Source organism: Varroa jacobsoni, unplaced genomic scaffold (genome assembly GCF_002532875.2).
Source record: "Varroa jacobsoni isolate VJ856 unplaced genomic scaffold, vjacob_1.0 scaffold_859, whole genome shotgun sequence".
Classification (NCBI taxonomy): Eukaryota; Metazoa; Arthropoda; class Arachnida; order Mesostigmata; family Varroidae; genus Varroa; species Varroa jacobsoni.
Window position 1 is genome coordinate 138,684 of NW_019213761.1, and position 22,282 is coordinate 160,965.

The 22,282-nt window shown below is 46.1% G+C and overlaps 1 protein-coding gene across 2 annotated transcripts in view; it reads right to left on the reverse strand.

The window, feature by feature from the left end:
* The window catches only part of LOC111264448 (uncharacterized), a 257,234-nt gene that overhangs the window by 58,992 nt on the left and 175,960 nt on the right, over nt 1-22,282 (reverse strand). The window contains exon 4 of one of the 2 annotated variants that reach the window (XM_086970085.1): nt 755-1,121. The exons of the other annotated variant lie outside the window; for it this stretch is intronic. Coding sequence (XP_086826211.1) covers nt 1,118-1,121 — 4 coding nt within the window. The 3' untranslated portion in view covers nt 755-1,117. Of the gene's footprint in view, nt 1-754; nt 1,122-22,282 lie in introns of those variants that run through there. 2 annotated transcript variants of the gene reach the window in all.

A 22,282-nucleotide genomic window follows, 5' to 3' on the forward strand; every position in this document is an offset into this window, starting at 1 on the left:
ATTGAAGTGATGGTGATGGCAAAGGCCGTCATGGTACCAACTCTAGAAGCAGCAGCTGCAGCAGCAAGACACTGCGCGTTACCGCTGCTGCTGTTGCCGCGGCCGTTGGTCTAGCCCCGGCACTTTCGATGAGCGTCCATGTAAGCTGCCTTACATAACAGACACCAGCATCTCAATCGATGAGCTGACATGCATGCCACTGCTCTCGCCACCTGCTTCGGCGGAAGCAACTACGGCAGTAATGGCGAGTAGCATAAACCAGCCAAAGAATTGCGCTGTCATGGCTGCTATGAATCAGGACATATTAGCTGTTTTTGTAATGACGATACCGACACCGACGATGTCGACAATGATGGCCAATAGCAGCAGCCCTCTGCAGTAAATCATGTCTCACGCGGAACAACTAAAAGGCAATGGTGATGAGAAATTTGATGAGAGTGATGCTACGCAACGCCTATTGCAGCGATCGCAGCGCTACTAAGTACAGTGACATTACAAATAGTGAAGAGAGCCGAACTTTTCCGACGACATTCGTCCATCCATCCATCCATCCATCCATTCGTCGTTTCTGCGACCCTAGTGCCACTGTCTGGTGCAACTGATAATTGCGACTTCAATGTGACAAACAGACAGGTAAACGGAGACGCCCGCCCTAATCATGATAAAATCACCCGCCGTTGGATTATACTTCAGCAGCGGTCCTGTCTTAACTCCCTCTAGGGCCTCTATTCCTTTTTGATTTCGGCAAAAACGAATGAACGTCTGACGTATCACAAGGTGTTCGTGCACGAAGCAAATATTTTTATTTCTGTTAGCCGTTAGAGAGCAATACTTCGAAGTTTTTTTAATAGTATCCCTGTAAATATTCCATTTTCGAATGAAGGATATATAGTTTATCTTGTACATTGTCTCCCTAGTAAATCTGATGGTCATTGCCACAAACTCCTAAGCAGGTATAACAGTGAGTTCAGTAGCTTCACTGATCCGTGAGTTTCCGTAATCATTTAGCTTGAACTTTGTTGTGCTCGCCCGTCCTTCACATTGTTTATCATCGCATGACGGTTAGCCTTAGCCTTTGATCTTCTTTTCCTTTTCTGCATATGTCGTCTTACGCCTCTTACCTGTAAAGCAAACAAAAAAAAAAATAACAGAAATGCGGTCAGTTAATTACAATAGAATAAATTGGGTCGGACTGACCTATTTTTCCAAACAAATGATCCAGAGGTATATTTAAAAACAACAATCAGTAAGCTGTTTGTTGTTGTACCTGCTATACGCGGTTCTGTGTTTTCTATTAGACAAAAGGACTTCTCAGGCTTTTTATCTACAACTAGTTATTGCTAGCTGTGTATGCCAAGCTTCAAATTCTAGTAGTGCAGTTACTTGTATAAGAAGGGGCAGTAAATGTATATAAACAAATGTATATAACAATCTCAGCACTAGCCACTCTAACCTTTTCAGTTGGCCGCCTGTAACTGGTGTTTTTGTAGCCCCGCGTGGCATCGGGCTGATAGCCAGCTGGCTCGCCTACCGACGCACGGGACTCATCATTTCGCACTTCAAGCGACCCTAAACCATCGACGAGTAAAACTCAGGTACCTAACTAATGCTGAAGCTGCAGTATACCACACCACACGCATCGGAACGCAAAGAATCACGGCCGGCAAGCAAGTCAACAGGCCGGCAAAGGCCGAGCTCTCAGGCGACCGCTAAAACTGAGACGGCTTTGCTACCGCCAGAAACGGACATGAATAGGCCGTCTGCCAGGCTAGAAGAAGCACAGAACAGCGTCACTAGCAGCAGCAGCAGCAGCAGCAGCAATGGCCTCTCCCTGTTTTCTGTCGGTCGGACAACAAAGAAGAGTGGTAGCGGTTGCTACTCAACAACGCCGCGCCTGGTGCATTGATGGCGGCTGCAATGGCAACAGCAGCGGAGCACCGATAGAACTTCTTTTCCCAAAGCCGCTATCTTTGTAGCCACAGGCTATCAGCAATTCAGATGGATTCAGCGCCTTATATTCGCTGTTCTCCAGCAGCAGCCGAGCCCCTGCTGCACCAGTAGCCCGCCATGCCTTCGTTTCTCTCCGCCTGAACATTGTCCCCACTGACGCATAGCTGAACCTTCGAGTGATTCCGATTGCTTCATATGGTGCTTGTGTGGTGGCTGTAGTGCGTCATGCAGGCGCAGGCAGGCCTGCGGGCCGTACCAGACAAGCCTACTATGCCCTACAAGCAGGCCCTGAGTCTGCTATACCAGCAGGTTCGTCGGTTAGGTTTGGGCTACGACCGTCCATCCACTTCTTCCATAATAGCCGGCCAGCAGGGAGTCGCTTTTCTCTCTCGCTCTCGATGTATCCCGGTTTGCCCCCGGCTTTCTCGGAACGGAAAGAAACGACTAGGGACAGCAGGGACTAAGTTTTCGGGCAAGCACCCAAACAGCGAAGCAGGCGTTCCAGTTGTCCGACAGCCCACCAAACCTCTAGCTGGCTGGCTTGAGACAAGCAGCTCCACCGTGTGCGGTATGAGGCACTGGGAGCTTGGAGCTTCTGCTGCTTAGCGACTCTCTGCCTGGTTGAGAGATTCCCATGGAGCTAATCATCTTATCGAACTTGTGCAGAAAAGAGGCTTTAATGTCATTCTAGTCCGACCACGCAAGAAAGTTTGCTACCATCGATACCTTACCATATATAATATGCATACTGACATAGCAACGTGTATCTCGGCAATGAGCGAAGCGGCTAACACCACTGCCAGGATACGTTCTGTTTTCTTTAAACACACACGCTGATACACGATAGATTGCATGTGACGAGAATATGGTTCAAATATGGCTGGCACCAGACACATGCCATTTTGTGTCGAAGACGAACACGTATTAACTAGCAGTTGAATTTGTCTAATGACTTTCCTTACGAAAGACGCATATGTATTTGTCATTATTATGTACTGTAAAAAAATAACAACAACAACAATAGCGCCGAAGTTGCCATCATCGACTCTGTGAGATATTAGTCTGTGTATATTTAGGCGAACTGCCAAAGGTCTACGTATAGACATGCTGGTGCCCTTCTACGCAGAGACCGCAAAACAGACATATGGCCTCATATTCTGCGCGCAAACATATACTGGGCGTATACACTTACTTTGTGTCACCGTAGAGGGCTAACAACAAAACCCTCCCTGTCTTTCGTCTCCACCCCGCCAATTCCTTAGTGAATCAACTGTACCCATGCGCATTGCATGTTACATACGCAAACAAAACTAGTAACAAACAAACGATTAGATGTGTGAGTCTAGTGGTGATCGGTCGTCCGACCGCCCGTCCATAGAGCGCTGATGGACGTCGGAAACGGAACAGAATCAGACTGTCGTTTTTTCTTTCTTTTCTACTTCTTCCGCGATGCGCGGCCTGACTTGTCTCTCACTACCGCTGTTTCGTACCGTTCTCGCCCTTGTCGTTCACTACACTACGAACAGGTTTCTGCAGTGGGTCGTTTTTGTTCCTCGGCAGATTGGGCATGAGCCCGCCTTGGCGCTTGCGTCTCGTGACGGATGGCAAATGGCATAGCAAGGAAGTACACATGGCTGGTAGACCTACAAGATAGGCAAAAGAAAAAAGGTGCTCCACAAAGCCTTTCTTCTATGATGGTGCCCTCGTGCAAGCTCCAGCTCACCGGTGTTGTTCCGTATCCTACGCCCAGCCAGAGGTATATGAGCGTACGTTCGCTGCTCTCACTCTTGTAGCAGTGATAGCTGCAATAGTGCTGGTAGCGTATGGTAACCGTAACGGGTTTGCCTACTGGACTCTACTGAGATGGTCCAGGTTCGACATGGGGCGTAGACACCTTTATTTCAGACGCTGGCCGTCTGACGTTAAACTCGAAATATTTCTTTTAGTGGCAGCACCCGGTTTCACTCGTATTTCGCGACTAACGCTGTTATTACTGCTGCTACTTGTGAGGTTCTCAACCCTTTCGGGTCCTACGGGGCCTTATGAACGTTAAGCAGAACGTGGGGTTCGACCAAGCAGGACCGACAATGTTCGCACACTGTACGAGGTGGCGAAGGACCGACGCACTCGAACAGCCTCATCGGAACAAAGAGCGGTATTTTATAACGAAATTAAGAAAAATCACCAGTCAATACGAAACGTCACACCGTAGCTTCGATCGGTTTTGTCGTTGTACCGTATCGATTCGGTACGGAACGTGTCAAAGACAGCGGGTGAAACGACTGAACAAAGCCGTTTAGACGTCCACCGTTGTTACTACTCAGTGAGTGGTGAAGCCGCTGGTGAAGTCCCGGTAGCCATTCCCTGGGGACCAATGCCCCTTCAACAAACAGAGAGCAGCTGGAGGATAAAAGTGAACATAAAGAGACTCGAAAAGAGTAGCTGGTGGGGCCGCAGGCCAGAATGAACAGCATAAACGGGAAGAAAGGGGTAGAAAGGCAGAATTAGAGACTGACAGTCGACGACAAAAGCCAGAGGAAAGCCGGAACGGTAGGAATGGCAGGTTTAAATTTTTACCAAATACTCCCTAACTGTCCTAGGTATCATTCAGTGTCCCTCTGCTTTGCCATTAACTGCGAACCCCTCGCCAATGTCGAGTGATTAAGGCACGCTTAATGCGACCAGTTAATCAATAGTAATACCTGACACACGGTTAAGCAGCCGCGCCACAAACGCCGTCTACAAACGCGTATACAACATGCGGAAAGCAAAAGATCGGAATCAATCGTTTTTAGATGGTGCTACAAACACGGTAAATGAGTGAAAAGGATATACCAGTCAATCTGCATTGACACGTTCATTGAGGCAAATGATATTCACCGCTGACATTTCAGAATATTTGAACAAAAATGAGAGAAAACAACATCAACCTAGGTCGGTTCACTAAAGAAAGGCATATTGTATAACGCGTCTAACGATCTCAGTATTTAATCCTCATTATGAAGTATAATATCATAGAAAGTCAGTTCTGAGTAGAGAATACCAACGACGCGAACAGAAAATTTTCCTACCAGTTAGCTACTTCAACATCTAAGCGTCGTATGAGGCTTGAGAACAATCTGTATTTTGTTTGAGGATATCCGTAGATACACGTATGGTAACACGTAATGTATAGGTATAGGTATACACGTTCTTGTAACCGTACTACAAGAAGATATAAATCTAATTCTAAGGAAGCACAAATAATATGGATAGGTGGTATCATTGCTTCACTCGTGTGGATACGGCCATTGCCTATGTGCAGCACCCGCTGCCAGTTTCTGTGTGGATTTCTCGCCGAGAACTAGCAAACCGCGACGTTGACCAACTGGTGAAGGCTAGCCAAGTAGGGCTCAAGCCCGTGTGTGGATCCATAGGCTATCCTTCATCAACAGACATCTTTTACATCACATACAGACAGATTGCTCTGCGGTACTCTGTTCCGATAATAGAACACTCCGCTAGTGTTACTAAAGCCACCTTCAGCGGCAACGGTAACAAGGCCGTCAGCCAACGCTGCAATAAACCTCTTCAGTGGGTGACAAAACCGAGATATACCAATGATCGGCTAAGTAATTTTATATGTATGTATATACATATATGTATATTTGAATAAGCGAACCAACGTTCATCGTTCTGTCAACCTTTTCCTAGATGCCAGAAACAGGCAGACTGAGAGGTTCTAGAGAAAGAAATTGAGAGAGAGATTTCCCTCAAGCGCGCGAGCGACCCACCGACACAGCCCCCTTTCCTGCTGAGGGTTGGCGAGTGGCACAGGCTTGCATTAGGCGCAATGTGGAAGCTTTCAAAACCTCGAAGGGCTTCCTGTCGTGTCCACGTCGACGTGCGGTCCCAATGATCACTGCCGCTAAACCCATCTGTCGGTACCGGCAAGTGCTGTGGACTTTGCTCCACGTGTTCCGTCCGTCTCAGCCGTTCCAACCAACTTTCGCTGCTCGACAGCGAGCAACGAATAGTTCGATTTCCGTTGCATCGAAATCCATTGCATCAGGTTTATTCGTTCGCCTGCCTCGCCTGCCTGCGGTGGTCGGCTTGTGGCGTAGCGGTAACGGCAGCCATGCAGCTAGCCTATTCACACAACACGACGGCCCTAAACCGTCCTGGAACCGCTACCGCTGCCGCTTCTGCTCAGTCGTCGGTCGGCCAGCAGCGGTGGTATCCTACAGGCAGTGTCCTCCTTGCCCATCCGTCCTTCTCTTTCGTCTCCCCACAGCCTCTATTCGCCGCTAACACCAGAGCCCAGCCCAACCCAGCCGTGGCGGTAGTGAAGGTGGCGATATTGGGCAGACGGCACCGCTGCGCGGACCAGCTCCCTGTGTCTGTATCTTTCTCTCTCTCTCTCTCTCTGAACCTCACCTCTCGCACATTGGCCCATCGAGCTTTCGCCGCCAACAACGCGGGTACCATGTGTCCAGGCAACGGGCCACGGGCAACACAGTATTCGGCGTTTGCCTGTTCGTCCGCCAACGAACGAGAGAGACACGCTGGTACAGAACGTTGCTACGGTCAGATACACTTCCAGTGCCGCTACGACCGTTATAACATACCAAACCGACGTACAGATGCATCCCTACCATTTCGAGTGCCCTGCTTTGGAATTTCTCCCGTCACCTCGACGATAAGGCCATGCCACAAGCGATAAAATGGGGATGTTTCTGTGGTGTGACAGCAGATGAGATTGAACGGGTGGAAGCGAAAAGCAGTGGGAGCTTTCTGCTAACGTAGCGCATACTCAAATACACAAACACCAGGTACAGACACGCCGACACAGAGATACTTTTATTCACCCACGCAATACAACGGACGAGCCCAACATCGACACGTTCCTGTATTGCCAGATGCTATACATTGTAGCAAGACACGTCCAAAGTAGCTAGGTTTTAGTGTAGTAGCTTTAGATATTTGTACACCTGGTCTGCTTCAACATGACCAATCAGTAAAGTTCAGTAGCCTTGATTGTTGTTGGCTGGCATCGAATGCTGATGTGCTTCTATGAGTGTTAGTTTCGATCTTTTCCCTCACTTTGCGCCCGGCTAGGTAATCACGATAATTCGACTCGGTTCAACCTTAGCCCGGCGGCCGACAGGTTGGCAGTCGTCAGCTCGACCTTCACTTCTATGTGTTTCTAAGCATTCTAGCCAAAACGGACACAAACTCAATACACACGCAGGCTCCGCGTTATATCAGTAAACTAAGACTGGGTCTAGGACTCGCGGTCTTTGCTACTTGCTTTTACTAAGCACAGCGGGTAATTGAGCAGGGAACAAGTCTCTCTTTAAAAAACCATTGATCACTTTTGGATATACAGAGACGCCACAGGGCTGCGACGATTCTTGCAACAGTAGTAGCGGCGCCAGAATGTTTGGGGGGTAGGTAGGTAGATAAATGTGGCAGCCAGCTAGAGACCGAGCTAAGGCGTTGCTCGCAAGTAGATACACGTGCACACTTCAAACAGACAGAGTCAACAATAGCCGTGGAAGACACGGAGCCACACAAAAAGTGCCACCACCGTATGAAACGACAGTCATGCCAAATGTTTTGTTTCCCGAAAGCTTTTTACATGTCCTATAGCTTACTGCGGAGGCGCTACAGGCCACGTTAGTGCTCCAAATGCGACCGACCAGCCACCAGGCGGCGACAATTGTAGAACTTTGACGTTTAAAGGTAAAAGGTTGTAAGCGAAACAACAGAATAGGCGCTTACCCAAGTGCACTTTCTTGCGCAAAAGGTATCGAAAAAGCAAGTAGCATGTCCAAACATGTCTCTTGTAAAAGGTCACTTATGAAGATGGCATAGCTATATATATATATATATATATATATATCACAGAGAATGCCGAGCGCGTTCGTGCCAGCACAGGGTTGGCAAACTAAGGCGTAATACTCTGTAAAGTCACTTGTTCTTCTTTACGTTATGAAGATGGGGTCTTGTGGCTGCCGCTGTGGCCAGCAGATTTGAGCATCTTCATCGCGTTCACGGCGGGTAGGTTTTTACTTCCAGGACATCAGTCACTAGTTTGACATTTCGGAAACGGCGCTTTTTAATGATCTTTCAACGATATAGAGCCGATTAATAGATTTGTTATACCTGTCACGAGTGCAGGTATAAGTCAACCTTTTTGTCGACAGCTTTTGAACGCTGCTTTTACGCAAAAGTGCTCAAGTTATCTTCACGGCCGAAACTACTCAAGAAAGCATCTAGAAAAGCATGGGATATCTCTGTTGCGCTAAATATAAAAATCAACGGCCATCTCCTTTCAGGTATTACTATTATAAAATAACTTTTTATAAGACCTCGAAAATCGAAGTCCACCCACGAGCTCACATTCTTCAACAAAAAAAAAGTAAGACTCCAGGACCAAGATGCGTTAGTTAGTATGGCATGACAGCCGCTAGTTATACCTCCTTTGAGGGCACAACATCTGAATTTTTCTATAATCTTACAGCATTTTACAGTAATCGCTTACAAGCGACAGATGACACAGGGTCTCACTGAAATGTGCTAGCATCCATTATTGCATTTAAATTAAGTATTAAATTAACTCTGTTCTTGAGAGAACGAACCAAAAGGAAACCGTTCGTGTCCATATGTTAAATGTCGCTTGTGCAAACCAAGTGCTAAATAAATATAGTATCTTCGCGATACTTTTATAAATTTACTATAACATCAATAGCCGTCTGAACTTGGTTGAGCGTAAGCTTCAAATGCATTCGCTACGACTAGAAAAAAAGGAACAACGTTTTCCTTTATGTAGTCAAAGTGCCTCTTCGAGTGGCACGAGTACGACGACTAATGTGCCTAGTACCGATTTGGACATTGGAAACAAGTAGGCCAAAAAATCCTGACAACAGCACTCACAGAGCAAGTTCGTATCTCCGAGCAACTGACAACGGCTCTGCCACCCATTTTGGAAGTATATACAGCATAAGCATAGTTAAATTTTCTAAGATCTCACTAGCTTCCTAGGTATATGGTGCCGCTGCTGCGCAGTCTTTTTCTCTTCCTTTCTCCTTCGAAGTAGAAGATGGATGATTTTTTAGTGATCTACCATAATAGAAGTAGTCAGATACCGATTGACTGAGCCGTCCGTATACCGACCGGCGTGCCGCAGGGTAGAACGAGTGAGCCCAACTAGTTCCGTGAATGCCAGCTACCAGGACGGGAAAGCTAGTGGCATACGCCGCTTGGCAGAGCGCTAGTTGAAAGCAAACGTGTAAGCAGTCAGGCAGTCGACTAAAGGAGCATGAGCAAGAATACTGACTAGGTGGCTACGTGAAAGCGGCCTGAGAGGGGAGCAAGAAAAAGAAGAAAAGGGGCAATCGAAACCTTGCCGGTATCTGTTTGCCTGCCTGCCTGCCTGCCTGTCTGTCTGTCTGTCTATCTATCTATCTCTGAACGATCGAATAGACACCAAACGCAGCGTAGTAGCAGTCAAAAGGAAACGAGAGGCGCAAACGAGAGAGAATGAGAGGGGGGAAAGAAAGGACCAATGAATGTCCTCCAAAAAACGCTCATAGCCCATTCGGAAAAACAACTGTTATTGGTAGTAATAACAACTACTGCATACAACTGCATGCTTGCCATTGTTGTTGTTGCGTGTTTTTTACTCCATCTAGTCCAGCTAGATCAGAGTCAATTCAACGACAGGTCACTTGGCGTTACAAGTAACTTGCAGCTGATACGACTATACTACCTAGACAGTAGCTAACCAACTGTGGCTTCATTGTCAGCTGCATCCTAGGCATAGAGTTCAGGCGACTTGGCCTAGTTGGCCTACTGACATCGCCAGCGCTGCTGCAATTACAGCAGCTAGTTTTGCTTCCTTCTGGCCATCTGTAAGCTACCATAACAGTGAGCCTGATACTGCCTTAGTGATTGTAAGTATATATAAATCGGTTGAAAGCCGATCTGAACAGCAGACTTGCTTATCTACTTCCGTTACTGCCAAGGATAACGTTAGAGTAGTGCGGCTGTATTTACTAGCTTTGTACTACAGTTATCGATGTTACGGCTAGCTAATCCAAGTATAATAAAAACACCATCAACGCAATAAGCGATCATAACACACGAGACCATAAATACTCGAATGCCAATGCCGCCGCCTACGAAATCTGCTAGCCGTAGCTGTTGCTGCTGATACTGCAGCAACTGTGCATAGCTTGAATCACAATACGAGCGATAGGAGCGGCAATAGAATCTCGAACTACAAACTACTGCAGGTGACTGCCGATGCACCTGATGCCTGGCACTGACGTCTCGATCGATGGCCTGGCTAACGTTTCCGACGAACCGAAGGTCTGTCGTGTCGCTTCCATACATGTTTACTATACTTGCAGAGGTCTAGCATGGCGCCAATCACGTATAAGGTAAATCGCGTTCTCAGAAGATTACTGGTATCGACTGCTCAAGGCACGTCTTACTACTACAGCGGCGACTCATCTGTCCTTTTCACGTTTACACCTATTGCTGAAAGCCACGACAAAAAGGACATTAAATGGCAATGAAATCGGGGGAGGATTCAGTCGACAACTGGGCGTCTTTATCACACGATACACATAAACCCGATGTAGTCAAAAAGACAGAGTTTGTCGTCCGAAGATAGTGAAGTGACTGAGAAAAAAAATCAATAGAACTATCCCGTATGACGCAAGCCCCACCACTCTCCTTTTGAACTGGGGCACTGGTGTCGGCTGGACAAAAAATACACCTAGAACATGTCAACATGCCCCAAAAATATGTACAGCTAGAACGCTTTTAGCTAGACAAGCACAGATGCACCCGGGTTAGCTACTGATACGGCGCTGAGTATAAACGATCGTAATAGCAGAGCGACAAAGTCGTATGGAAGCGTCGTGTGGAAACAACAAAACGATTATGTATCGGCGGCATGAGTGATGAGCGTTGGAATCGGTTTTCCTAGTCGCAAACGCGTACCACAGCACAAAGGGTCGATTACGCTTTTAGTGTGCGCGGATGGATTCATACAGAAGCCCCAATATTCACTCTGAGAGACATGACAGATATAGATACCAATTTACATCTATATTTGAGCAGTTTCGTTTCGAGCACTAGCGCTAGATATACTTATGTAAACACTTACATGCGTTCTCGAAGCAGAAAGCTGCGGACGGACAAACGGCAAAACAGTATGGCAGTATGGGGCTCCGCACGCCCGGTAGCACTCATAGCGCAGCAAAGAAGAGGAGGATAAATAATATCGTGATACGTGAGCAAAGATGACTGGTATTTCTAACTAAAAATATGAATGCAAAGAAAACATGGACGTCTCAGCGACAACAGTCTGAGCCAGCGCTGTGTAGATGACTAAGTGCCCGTTGATAGAAGGACTGACTGCTTCGTTCGTCGAGGTGTACGTACGCGACTCTCATTAGATATTTTCGTATAATAACTCTATATAACGTAGGGAAATGAGTACTTGCTTCTGAGCCACTCGTAAGCAATGCACCAGCAGCGATTATCAGAGGCAGAAGCAGCAATTGTTTTCTACTTTTATTCTTCAATTCCTTCAGGCTTTTTCCATTTTTCTCACTTATTCTGCTTCTCTCGCAATCAATCCCACAAAGTCTCCCCCGATCTGGCGTTTGCACGCTCCTGCTTTCCCAAATTCAGCCGGTCTCCGTGGCTTTCCTTTGAGCGCACTGGGAGGCACATCTGGACAGACTCATAGCTCGACCAAATGTGTACGTATAAGCACCTGACAACCGGCAGCTGATACAAGGAACTGCAAACTGCGGAGGGGTACGATGGTGAATGGCCCGGCGCCGCCGAGACTACAGCCGTAGCAGACACGTTTATCGATGAACTGTTCGTTTCGTAGTTGGCAAACGGTTAAGGCTGCTGTTAAAGTAGTAGAAACCGCAAGCGGGCTGTTTATAGAAGGCCAACCCGGCGAACTGCTTGACCGCCTGAGTGCCGCCGATCTGCCAGTTTGCTCACTCTCTTCTTGCTCCCTAATCCCTTGGATGAGATTGCAACAAATCAGTGCAAAAGCCACCGATGAAGCAGAAAAAGATCGAGTAGATGCAGTCAGTGAGAGAGAACGATAGTCCTCTTGCGGTGGAATACGGGCCTGCTGTTCGTCGGATTTAGCAGCAGTTGTAGTAGTTGCTGTGATGGTGGCAGTTTTGTTGCCAGTCGTAATGGCCACGGCAAGCAGACGGCGGAAAGAAGCGAACACGACCCAGACAAAGAACTTTGTTACTGCGTGACTAGCTGATCGTTGAAAACTGCTCTCAACTACTCGGGACCTTTAGCGGTTTGTTGAGAAAAACTCAAGGCATCCGTCTTACAATACAAGCTAAACTATGCGAGTCTAGAGGGCAGCTGTACAGAATAAAGAAGCTAGTGGGTAACTGTGTGCGCAAACATTATATCGCTTTATGGCAATGCCGATATCAGTGCTTACGCTGATCCCAGTTGCCACAAGCTCAAGAACGTCATAACCAAGCACAGCAGACGAAATCGACAAGTCATGCCCGTCCTCGAGGTGGCCATTGCCTACCGCAGGTTACAGGCAATGCGCATCAGAGTGAATGCAGGCTCAATACTTATAGTTTCTCTTAAAAGCCACGTCGCATGCGGAGGAAAAGGTCAATGCCACGAGTGGGTCTGACGAATCAAAAAAACACGCTCCTTGACAAGTTTCTTCGTCATCCCTATCACTTCCTGCGGAAGCTGCATAAAAATGCCATCACATAAAACGAGCATCTGATACATTTCTTGAATCCACTGTTTAGTGATAATGAGTGCAGTGTGTCCTAAAATCAACTTATGAGCAAATCACTTTTGTACACACCGATCTGGGAATATGGCTACCTGTCTTGATATTGATAAATAACAACATTACGACATTGCGCATGGACATGTATTTATGTACATATATTATCGGTATAGTACAATAAGCTGGAATTGTAAGTGCTAGTCTCGGGCATAGCTGTGACCGATTCTATTCTCTGTAGTAGATCTAGCAGACATAGGACGGATAGTCAGAGTAGAATACTGGGTTGTATAATTTGGGCGTTGCCAAAGTGTGCAAACGTCATGGCAGGTGCTATCTTAATAGCTCCGCATACGCGCACATGGGCTGAATCTATGGTGTTAGCTGCGACGATGATTAACAAAGTCGAGCTTCTTCGGACCGGCGAGTTAACGCCGCCTTCCTAGGCCTTTCTATTCAGCTCATCCGTTAGACGAAACAGTCACCAGCATCGTTGACACTTGAATCGGTACGACGCTCAACGAACATGCTTCTTCACACAAGCCATAGCTTTAAGCGGGACTTAAGCTTTGAGTTTGCAAGCAAACACGCAGAAGTTCCCGTGATTCGATAATCGTTCAATCATCCCGAGTCCCAGATCCATTTCGAGGACTCATCCCGTTAAACTTTATCTACTACACTTATAGCAGTTTTATTGTAGTTTTTGTCTATTTATTTAGTCCATAGTCAAAATCGTATACTGTAGCTGCACAAAGAGAAGACCGTAACACAGTTATGAGCACGATTTGGTGCACTCGCTTTGACAAAGGATAGTATTTTGTCTAGGGGCCGCAAACATTGTCTTTCAGAGCTGGTGCTTGTTTTCTTAACTTCAGCAACCATTACCGGCTCCGCAGTGAACACCACAATCACCAGCACCATCACCTTCGTCCATTTGCAGAATTTCCTACGCCGAACCTCTTAAAGGGGTTCTACGCTCCCCACTCTTATTCTTGGTCTGCCTCTTGTTGTCGTTTGGCGCAGCAACATGCGCATCGACTCAGCGGCAAACATGCATCAAAGTTTTGTTCGCAGCCAAAAGAAGGATAACTGCCGGTAGCCGCCTACTACGAGTATACTTGCGTGGTTTCGACTCTTCGGCCGCACAGGAAGAAGCTATGTCCCTTTTCTGATTGCTTCCTGTATCTCATGCAGCGCTTGTTCCGGCTGTCCGGATCAGCAACAGCGATGACAAGGATATCGGCGGGCAAATTGGCAGCAATGAAAAGTCAAATAGTAGCATATGGCTCTAAGCGGACTAGCAAAACGCTCAGTAACCAGAAATCTTAAAATTGTTAAACCTATCACGACCACTATTACTATTAGGATTGGGCAAGGCCAGTTGGACGATTGGCCTGGCTGGCTACAAAACGTCGGATCTTCAAATCGTCCAACTGTCTTGATATGTCGAGGCTGAAGCACCCCGGCTTACCGCCGAGGTACAGATAGAGGGGGACAAGGAATTGTCAGACTTGATCAAACGACTCAGCCTTCGGTGAATTGCTTCCAGTTAGCAAGGGAAGCTGTCCCTTTGTAGGCCAGTCAGCCCTCTTTGCCATCTTCATTCGTTCCCTAAAGCTCTACTGAGCTAGAGAAGAGTCAACTAGTTAGTTGTACGATGTGTCGCTTTCTTTCGTTGTACAGATGCTTACTCCATCAGGACCTGAAGTACTAAACGGCCCGTGTGGGTAAATGCGACCCTGACTGCGTCCTCAATCAATTGGCTATTTCAATGACGTTGTGAGGAGCCAGCAGAGGGAAGTTCATATAAACTTTCAAGTGAAGGCACCTTCGTTTTGTAGCGGAGCAAATGCTACAGTCGATGGGCACTCTAGTGTGACTATGCTTGGTGGAAGCACCCTTGCTAATATTGGCATTGCTGTATGATACCAAATATGATGGTGTAGTAAAGGTCTCAGACTTGCTCTACTGCTCCAAGCGTACAAAGCTGATAAGTTCTTATTCCGTTTATGGTTAGGAACATCGAAATATTAATTGAACCAACGCGATAAATTTAGCCTAATGTCAGTAGCAATTCGTGTTCTAAAGTCCCGGGCCCTGCATGGCCACACAGGTACGGAAGGGAAAAAACACACAAGTGTTTTTAAATAAAAATTTATTATTAAAAAAATTAAATAGGGTCGAGATGCATTTGATAATCATTTAGCCCAATAATGCAGGCTCTGATCTATGCATTGTTTAACAATAACGTGACGGTACAATATATTAAGATGACAAATGTCGTTGACAAACGCTTGTTTTGGTAATAGACAGAAACCACGCTAACGTTTGTTCACTCACAGAGCTGTAAATAAAAAGAAAAAAATAGCCACATCCATTGCGGCCACCCTCTTTCGGTTTCCACCAACCGCCTGAACGTTTCTTCAGGCACGATCGTTACCATCATCGCGACGTAACCCTGTGGACTTTGGGTGGTCATCATTCTGAAATCGCGTTTTTCTTTTTCCCTTCTTCTTCTTCTTCTTCTTCGTTAAAACCATTCTCGCGTCCGGTTTATCTGTACATGAATAAATGGATTCATGTTACTCTAGCAAGCAAACAAGTAACGGCATATAGCAGGTCCTTTTACCTTCCCTTCTTTTAGCGCAACACCTTCCTCGTAACGCGCGCGCCGACCAACGGTCGATGACGGCCAGAACAAACAATGAAAAAGCTGTTCGTTCGCTTAACTGTCGTTCTGCTTGCTCTCAGACGTTCACGCCGCCATATACAGACATATTTAGGCTGCTATCCAGACATTTTGCCGGGCCAGCGCAATGGCAGCTCTACTGAAAAACAACCGCAAGAGCAGTTGTTACGGTGCAATAACAGAAGAAATGGCATACCTTCGCCAAAAAAAAAACAACTATCACATGAGCACATGGCTGAGCGCGAACAATATCAGTAGTTATCTATGGCGCCGCTTCGCCGGCAGGCTGGCAATGGATCCTGTGATTTCATCTGCGTTTGCAGATGCGGCAGCCACTGCTGTCGCCGCTATCTATCTCCTCCTGCGTCGGCTACGATTGGTCGGTGCCAAAGTGATTCGTTTGGGTGTTGTGTGATCGATGGAAGGCGAAAGACAAGTTTCTGTAAGGAGACGAGCCTACCATCGGAACGACGCGGTGCGTACAAAATCATTCGAAATTATGATGGAGCCTTCGAGAGCATTAATTCACTAATGTATCATTAATTAGAAAAAATAACCGTGTGGCGCGTGGCGATTGCGAAGAGAAATGCCTACCGACCGTCCATCTATACCAATCGGTGCCTTGAGTTATTCATCACGGTAGCTATTTTTATTTCAAAAAGATAGCTGTGTAGGTGCAAAAAATAGATAGAAACTATGTTATTAATATATTAAATGTGTTCGTGCTAACGACGCCTGCGAGCTCAATACGGTTCGCTCCTGCTTGACGTGCGTCTGACCCAAGAAATAAATCTATGCTTTAATTAGCGATTCAGGACGACTTTCGTTTTAAATTAGGTACCCGACCAAGGACACCACGATCGTTGAGTGGTCATAAGCTGGAAATGTGACCTTGCCCTCTTAACACGTCTCTTATGTTAGTATGTTCTCTTATCTTAACACACACACACACACATATATATATATATATATATATATATATGATTATTGATTAAGTAACTATTATTTCATCTTTTAGGAAGCTTTATAATCTACAGTAAAAGCCGATATTGCTCTAGAACATGTCATGTAACTCTTTGCTTCAGGATAGCAAAACGGAGGTTTCCCAAACAATAGTCCATTTTCAACAAAAGTTTTTGGTTTCTTTTTCTTTTTGGCGAAATTGTCTCCTTGAGTGACTACTGTTTTTGATGAGATACAAATTGTTGGCTGGCCGAACAAGCCAAAAGTGGATGAGTCTATATGAAGCTCCTACCAGCTGCGCCGGCGTCTACGGCTTTCTGTAGTGAACTATGTTAAGTAAACTAGCTTTCGTCAATAGCGTTACCTCAAATTATTAGGAAGCATCTTTTCAGTTTTCTCAAGTGATTTGGACCAAGCTTATCATGCTTGGCTACTCTTTCTCGTGCGCCATTTTTTTCACCCTCTCTTTTGGTCTCCAAATCTACTACCAAAATGATTGTCTGCATGCTTCATCAGAAGACCGAAGTGCCATCACTGCCCCAAATGCATAGGCAACTCCACGTAACAGATGGACACGCATTCCAGCACGGTCAGTAGATCTGGGTAACAATATATAACAGCAGTATTATGGCTATTGTTGCTGCTGGAAGCATTATGATAGCTGTGCTTGCTGTCTGGTCACTCAGGTATGATTGGTGCCATGACAACGGTAGACTTGGCGGTAGTGGTGGCGACGGGACCCGTGGCAGTTTTTACTAACACGATCTAACCCCCTACGTTTGTGTGGCCGGAAGGGGAGAAAAGCATCGCATGAGAGGGGACAAATACAGGAAAACAGCAGGCTCATCTCCGCCGCAGTCACTAGTAAATGAAGTTGACCGACCGCAGAAAGAGTCGCCCGTAGAATTTAAGGAAAAACAAATTTTCAGTTCCAAGCCTGCTGGACAACTAGATGCGCACATAACCATTAACTTTCATGCATACGTCAAGGTCGGATAAATATGCAGATAAAAAGTCTTTCTCAGAAGGAATCCTATCCTTTCAAAGCAATATAATTTCATTCTCGTTCTGTTCAAAAATAATAAATTCGCAGACTCTGTGAGATATACACATAACCTGCATACGCATCGAATCCAGCGAAACGTGTCTTCTTAGCCGTCTCCCTATTCATCTCTTTATATATGCAACGCCATCATTCGCAAGTGACCGTTCGGCTAGGGGCAAATTGCTGTGTCCTCCGTGAAGACCGTGTGACTGAATCTGCGTATGTGGAACACGTATAACGTTGACTCGCCTCGGTGGCCTCCGTCTGTTGTAGCCGGTACAGCAGGCAATTGTTGATCACGAGCATATTGTACCAATATATAATTGTCTGCGTATGTACGCTAATATCTTCTCCATATGAATCAATTTGCTGCTGTTGTATTCGCACTTGGCAGTGTTTCACTCGTATGGGGCAATGGCTGCCGCCCCTTGCTGTTTATCGTTGCTGCCCTGCCTACGCCGGTGGCCATAATATGAGGTGATCATTAAATCTCCACCTGTTCACGGCGGCTGTTGTTTCTTTGCGAGTTTGTCTTTGGTCAGGCGGTAAGTAGCGGCAGCGAACTGGTAAACGCAGTTAGAAGAAAAGTATAACTTACTCACTGTTGTCCAGCAAGTCGGCTGGCTAGTCGACGACTCGGCTGATGGTTAGTTAGAAGGACAATGATCAGAGCGCACACTAGGACAGCGGCAATATGATCAATTCACTGTCAGAGACATGGATAGGCATGTGGTCAAAAGGAATCGCTTCGGAATGGGTCGCAGGTCCCAATCGACGCAATGGCGCGTGAGCATTGTGCAGACCTATGGCGAAAGCTAATACCGATTATGCGGCGGCAGCGGCCGCAATAATTATGCCAGTGGCAGAATTGCGCTAGAAGGTAACCTTTGTGCTGCTGACGCCACCACTGTCTTCTCTGTTGCCTATTGCCATTAGCAATACATCTTTTACGACGCCAGGCTCTCTAGGTTGACCCGGCACTAAACAGGTAGACGGTGCCATCGCAAACCATATCATTGTCGACGACGGTATCGAGCACGTGCGAGTCGTCTGTTTCTCTGTCTGACGACCGGTCTGTACATGCCTAATCGTACGAAACGTTCAGGAGAAGTGGGTTCGATCTCAGTGCCGCTTTAATAGTGCAGCCCAGATTAGGCCTTACTTACCAACTACTAACCGTCCATCGTCTGCTGTTGCAAGTATCACAGCTAGTGCTATCTACCATAATATAGTATAGTTATTGGTACAAGGCGTCAACTTAATGATGTGGCAATAAGGACCATTAGATTCGGTGTGGTGTTAATAGCCTTCGTGCTGATCATAGTGATGACGATATTCGATCAGCGACCGTGCTCCGTTGCTGCATATTGTAGCTTTTTGGTAAAGGACTCAACAGCCTATTTGAGCGGCTAACACCAGTCGATCTGGCGAAGCTGGTAGGCAAATAGAATGCGAAAAACAAACAAGCCATTTACAAGGATTCTAAAGTCATTACACTAGGACGTATGGTAATCCTTAGTGCATGGCGTAAAGGCCATAACCTGCTGCAGATATCGTACAGTTTGACGCTTAGGCTTCTCAATGAAACGAGCGGTGCGTTGTCAATTGTCCTGGAACTACCAGAAACCGAATTGAAGTAAGGTAGAGCTTTTTAAGGCGCGACGTGGTTCAGATGACTCTTCGAGAGTAAGGATATTTTCTAGGCCATAGATCCTTTTTATAGGTCTAATGGAAAATATCACATATTAATCTAAAAATCCGATTAAACTCCCAAAAATATAGTTCAACTGCAAATAGAGGAGAACTTGCTCTCATAACATAATTAACTGGTAACACTATTCAAAAAAATACATACTTAATCTATTCTTCGTAAGGCAAACTTTGAGAAGAACTATAGAATAACAAGTTGACTACTGATACCTATCACGATTAACTGGTAGGCTTATTACTATTAAGTATTCTAGTTTTGTCGTAGATTTGTTCCATTTGTCTTAGATAAGAGCACACAAATAGATTTGTACACTGACACAAACCGCGTACATCTGTTCCTAGAGTCGTACTAAAGCCATTATGTTAAGGTTGATAAGGCAGATCGGCAACGAGCGGCAGTGCTGAGAGACGCTGCTAGCTGAGGCCGCTTCGAAAGGCAACAGTAGGACAATCTGAATAAGGTATAGATTGTGTACACAATCGCCCTGTAAATATCTAAATAATAATAAGAATGGCTCGATAGACAAAAGCAGCCTCATTCGTACTCTGAGCCAAACACTGGTTGGCCTGTACCTATGTGCTTTCTACCTCGAACGTAATGCACCTCATTCGTTCAAACACAGTGCGAAGTAGCAACAGACAGATACGTGAAAGATTGGCGTAATGCTGTCTGCTGGCCTGCCTCCTTCACATCCGTTGGTTCTTTCTCTCTTTCGATTGATCAAAGTAATAGCATTTAGACAAATCGCCCAAATTCGAAGATAGAAAATATCATCGATCGTAATTACCGCCTTTTAGATATTTATTCTTCGTTCCTATGCTAGAATATTAGAATTTACTTTTAATAACCGACACATAGCATCTGGGACGTGCAGAGAAATGTTATAAAACGTTACTTATAGGCTATATGCTACAACATCGGAGCCAGTAAAATCATCCAAATTTATCAGATTTGTCGTTTTTATAATATCTACAATTTGTTCCGTGGAGCTCCATGTTTGTGTGTCTGAAGGAACATTTTCAATTTTGTTGATCTTGTCACGCCTGAAGGCCGATCACACATTGGTGGGCTTACTTGAGTCGTGTCCCACTTTTGACCTATTTGGTATCCTAGGGCGTGCTATATAATACACTATAGTCGACTGCGGTCTTTCTCTGAGTCTGTCGTCGTACGCAACGTTCGATAGCTGAGTTTTCACGTCGATCTGCATGCCTCTAGTAACAGAGCATCAGTTATGCTCTCTAAGTGTGACGAACTCATCGGACACACGTCCAGCTGACACGCTGTGTTTCGTTCAAAGCCGAACTCAAAGCACCACATCCTAACTTTGAGCAGGCAAAACGCCCTAGCCGAGCGTGCGACCGGCGAGCTTTCTATCGTGTCTGTAATAGTACAGTGTAGTAGCTTCCGAACAGGGCAGAAGGATCAGTATCGTTCGGTCGATCTCAACATCCCGCCTATATAAGTGCAGATACCGGAATATTGCTAGTATTGTTGATGTCGCTGTCGCCACTTATCTGTGTACCACCTATAATTCTCAAGATAAAGCCAAGCCGGGAAGCCAATGTAGTCGATCATTTTTCTAGTAGAAGTACACAAAGCAGCTGAGATCGTTGCTCTCCGTGCTACAATTGTTAGGTGTTGACAACGTGGATGAATTAACAGATTATGTTAGGTTAGCCGGCTTCAAACACGTCACTTTGTGCTAACGCTGCTGCTGCACAACCGTTACGTCTGATTTTACCCGCATATGCTTTTCGAAGAGGTTCGTTTGTTATGTCTTCATACGATTCTATGCGTCTGCATAAAATATATGCATAAAGCTGAAAATGTGCATAGTTACAACGCGACGTTTTCCGCTTCTAACAACCATTATACTGTAAGTAAGATGAAGCGTTTCGCAGCAGCGAGGGCGCCTATGAAGTCTTCCCGAAACAGATTTTCCGATCTATTTGCTCCCACGTATATGGTCGGCAAAACCCGCTCCCCACTGTTGCAGCCTGTTGCTACTGCTCCCATGACTACTCGTCCCATATCCAATGTCGACGTGGTCCCAAGGAATCGAGGAGCCGAATATCACTCTTCGAGAGAAGAAACCTCGATGACATCGTACTCATTCGGCATATACCAAATCTACCCTGCTCGGTCCGTCCAGAAACGGCGAACGTCAGCGGTGTTGCCAACAATTGGTATCAACAGGAAGTCGGCTGCTGGGCATACTTACGTATAAATAGAGGGTTGGGTAAAAAAAAACCCAGTCTCACGAAGCGACCCAAAGCTAAAGATAACAGAACAATGAAAAGTTCTCCGCACAGCTTCCGTTTTACCAATGCTCCTTATGTAACATTCAGGTTTGAGGACTGTGCTCTCGGAGTCACGTCGAAGGGCACGTACCAGCAGTGCGAATTCGTAAACCACTAAACTAATTTAATCACTTGGTGGCTGCTGCTAACAAAAAGATGACAGCAGCGGCGCTAACGGTGGCTCGACAAAGAGGATTCTTCGAGAACGAACTAGCGTGATAGCTGAACTTCAATGAAATTTCGTTCAAGCGGGAGGCGGAAGAAACAATACTCGTGCAGCGAAAGCGGCATACCAATTTTACCAGCATTTGCGTTAACCACCATCGCCAGCCAGACAATCAATCGATGGATGCTGCGAACAACGACCTTGTCGCTCGAAGAATAGGCGGCGAAGGGCAACCGGGTTGACACGATGCAGGACCGGGCAAGGGGTGGAGGTCGGGGATAGTAGGAAATCAAAGCCAGAACTATCCTACGTGGGCTATTTCCATTGTCTGGGACATCCTCATGTCGCTTGTCATGCAGAGAGGACCATGTTCGTTAGAAAACTACAGAACAGTTCTCTAGCCTCCAAATAATGATGACACAGATCATTACGCAATTGCCGAGAGAGGCCACGAAGACGGTGAAAATAATGACGATGAGGCGAGGAAGGCAAGCGCATATTTTGAAGGCGCGCAGTTTATCAATCCTGCTGACGGATTTTTCGAGCTTTAAGTTTTCGTTAATATCACGGAGAAGTTTAGAAAGAACTAAAACTAATGCAATGGTGATTGAAGCTAATGGTACCTGCTGTGTTACATCAGTCAGGTTTAAGCATTCG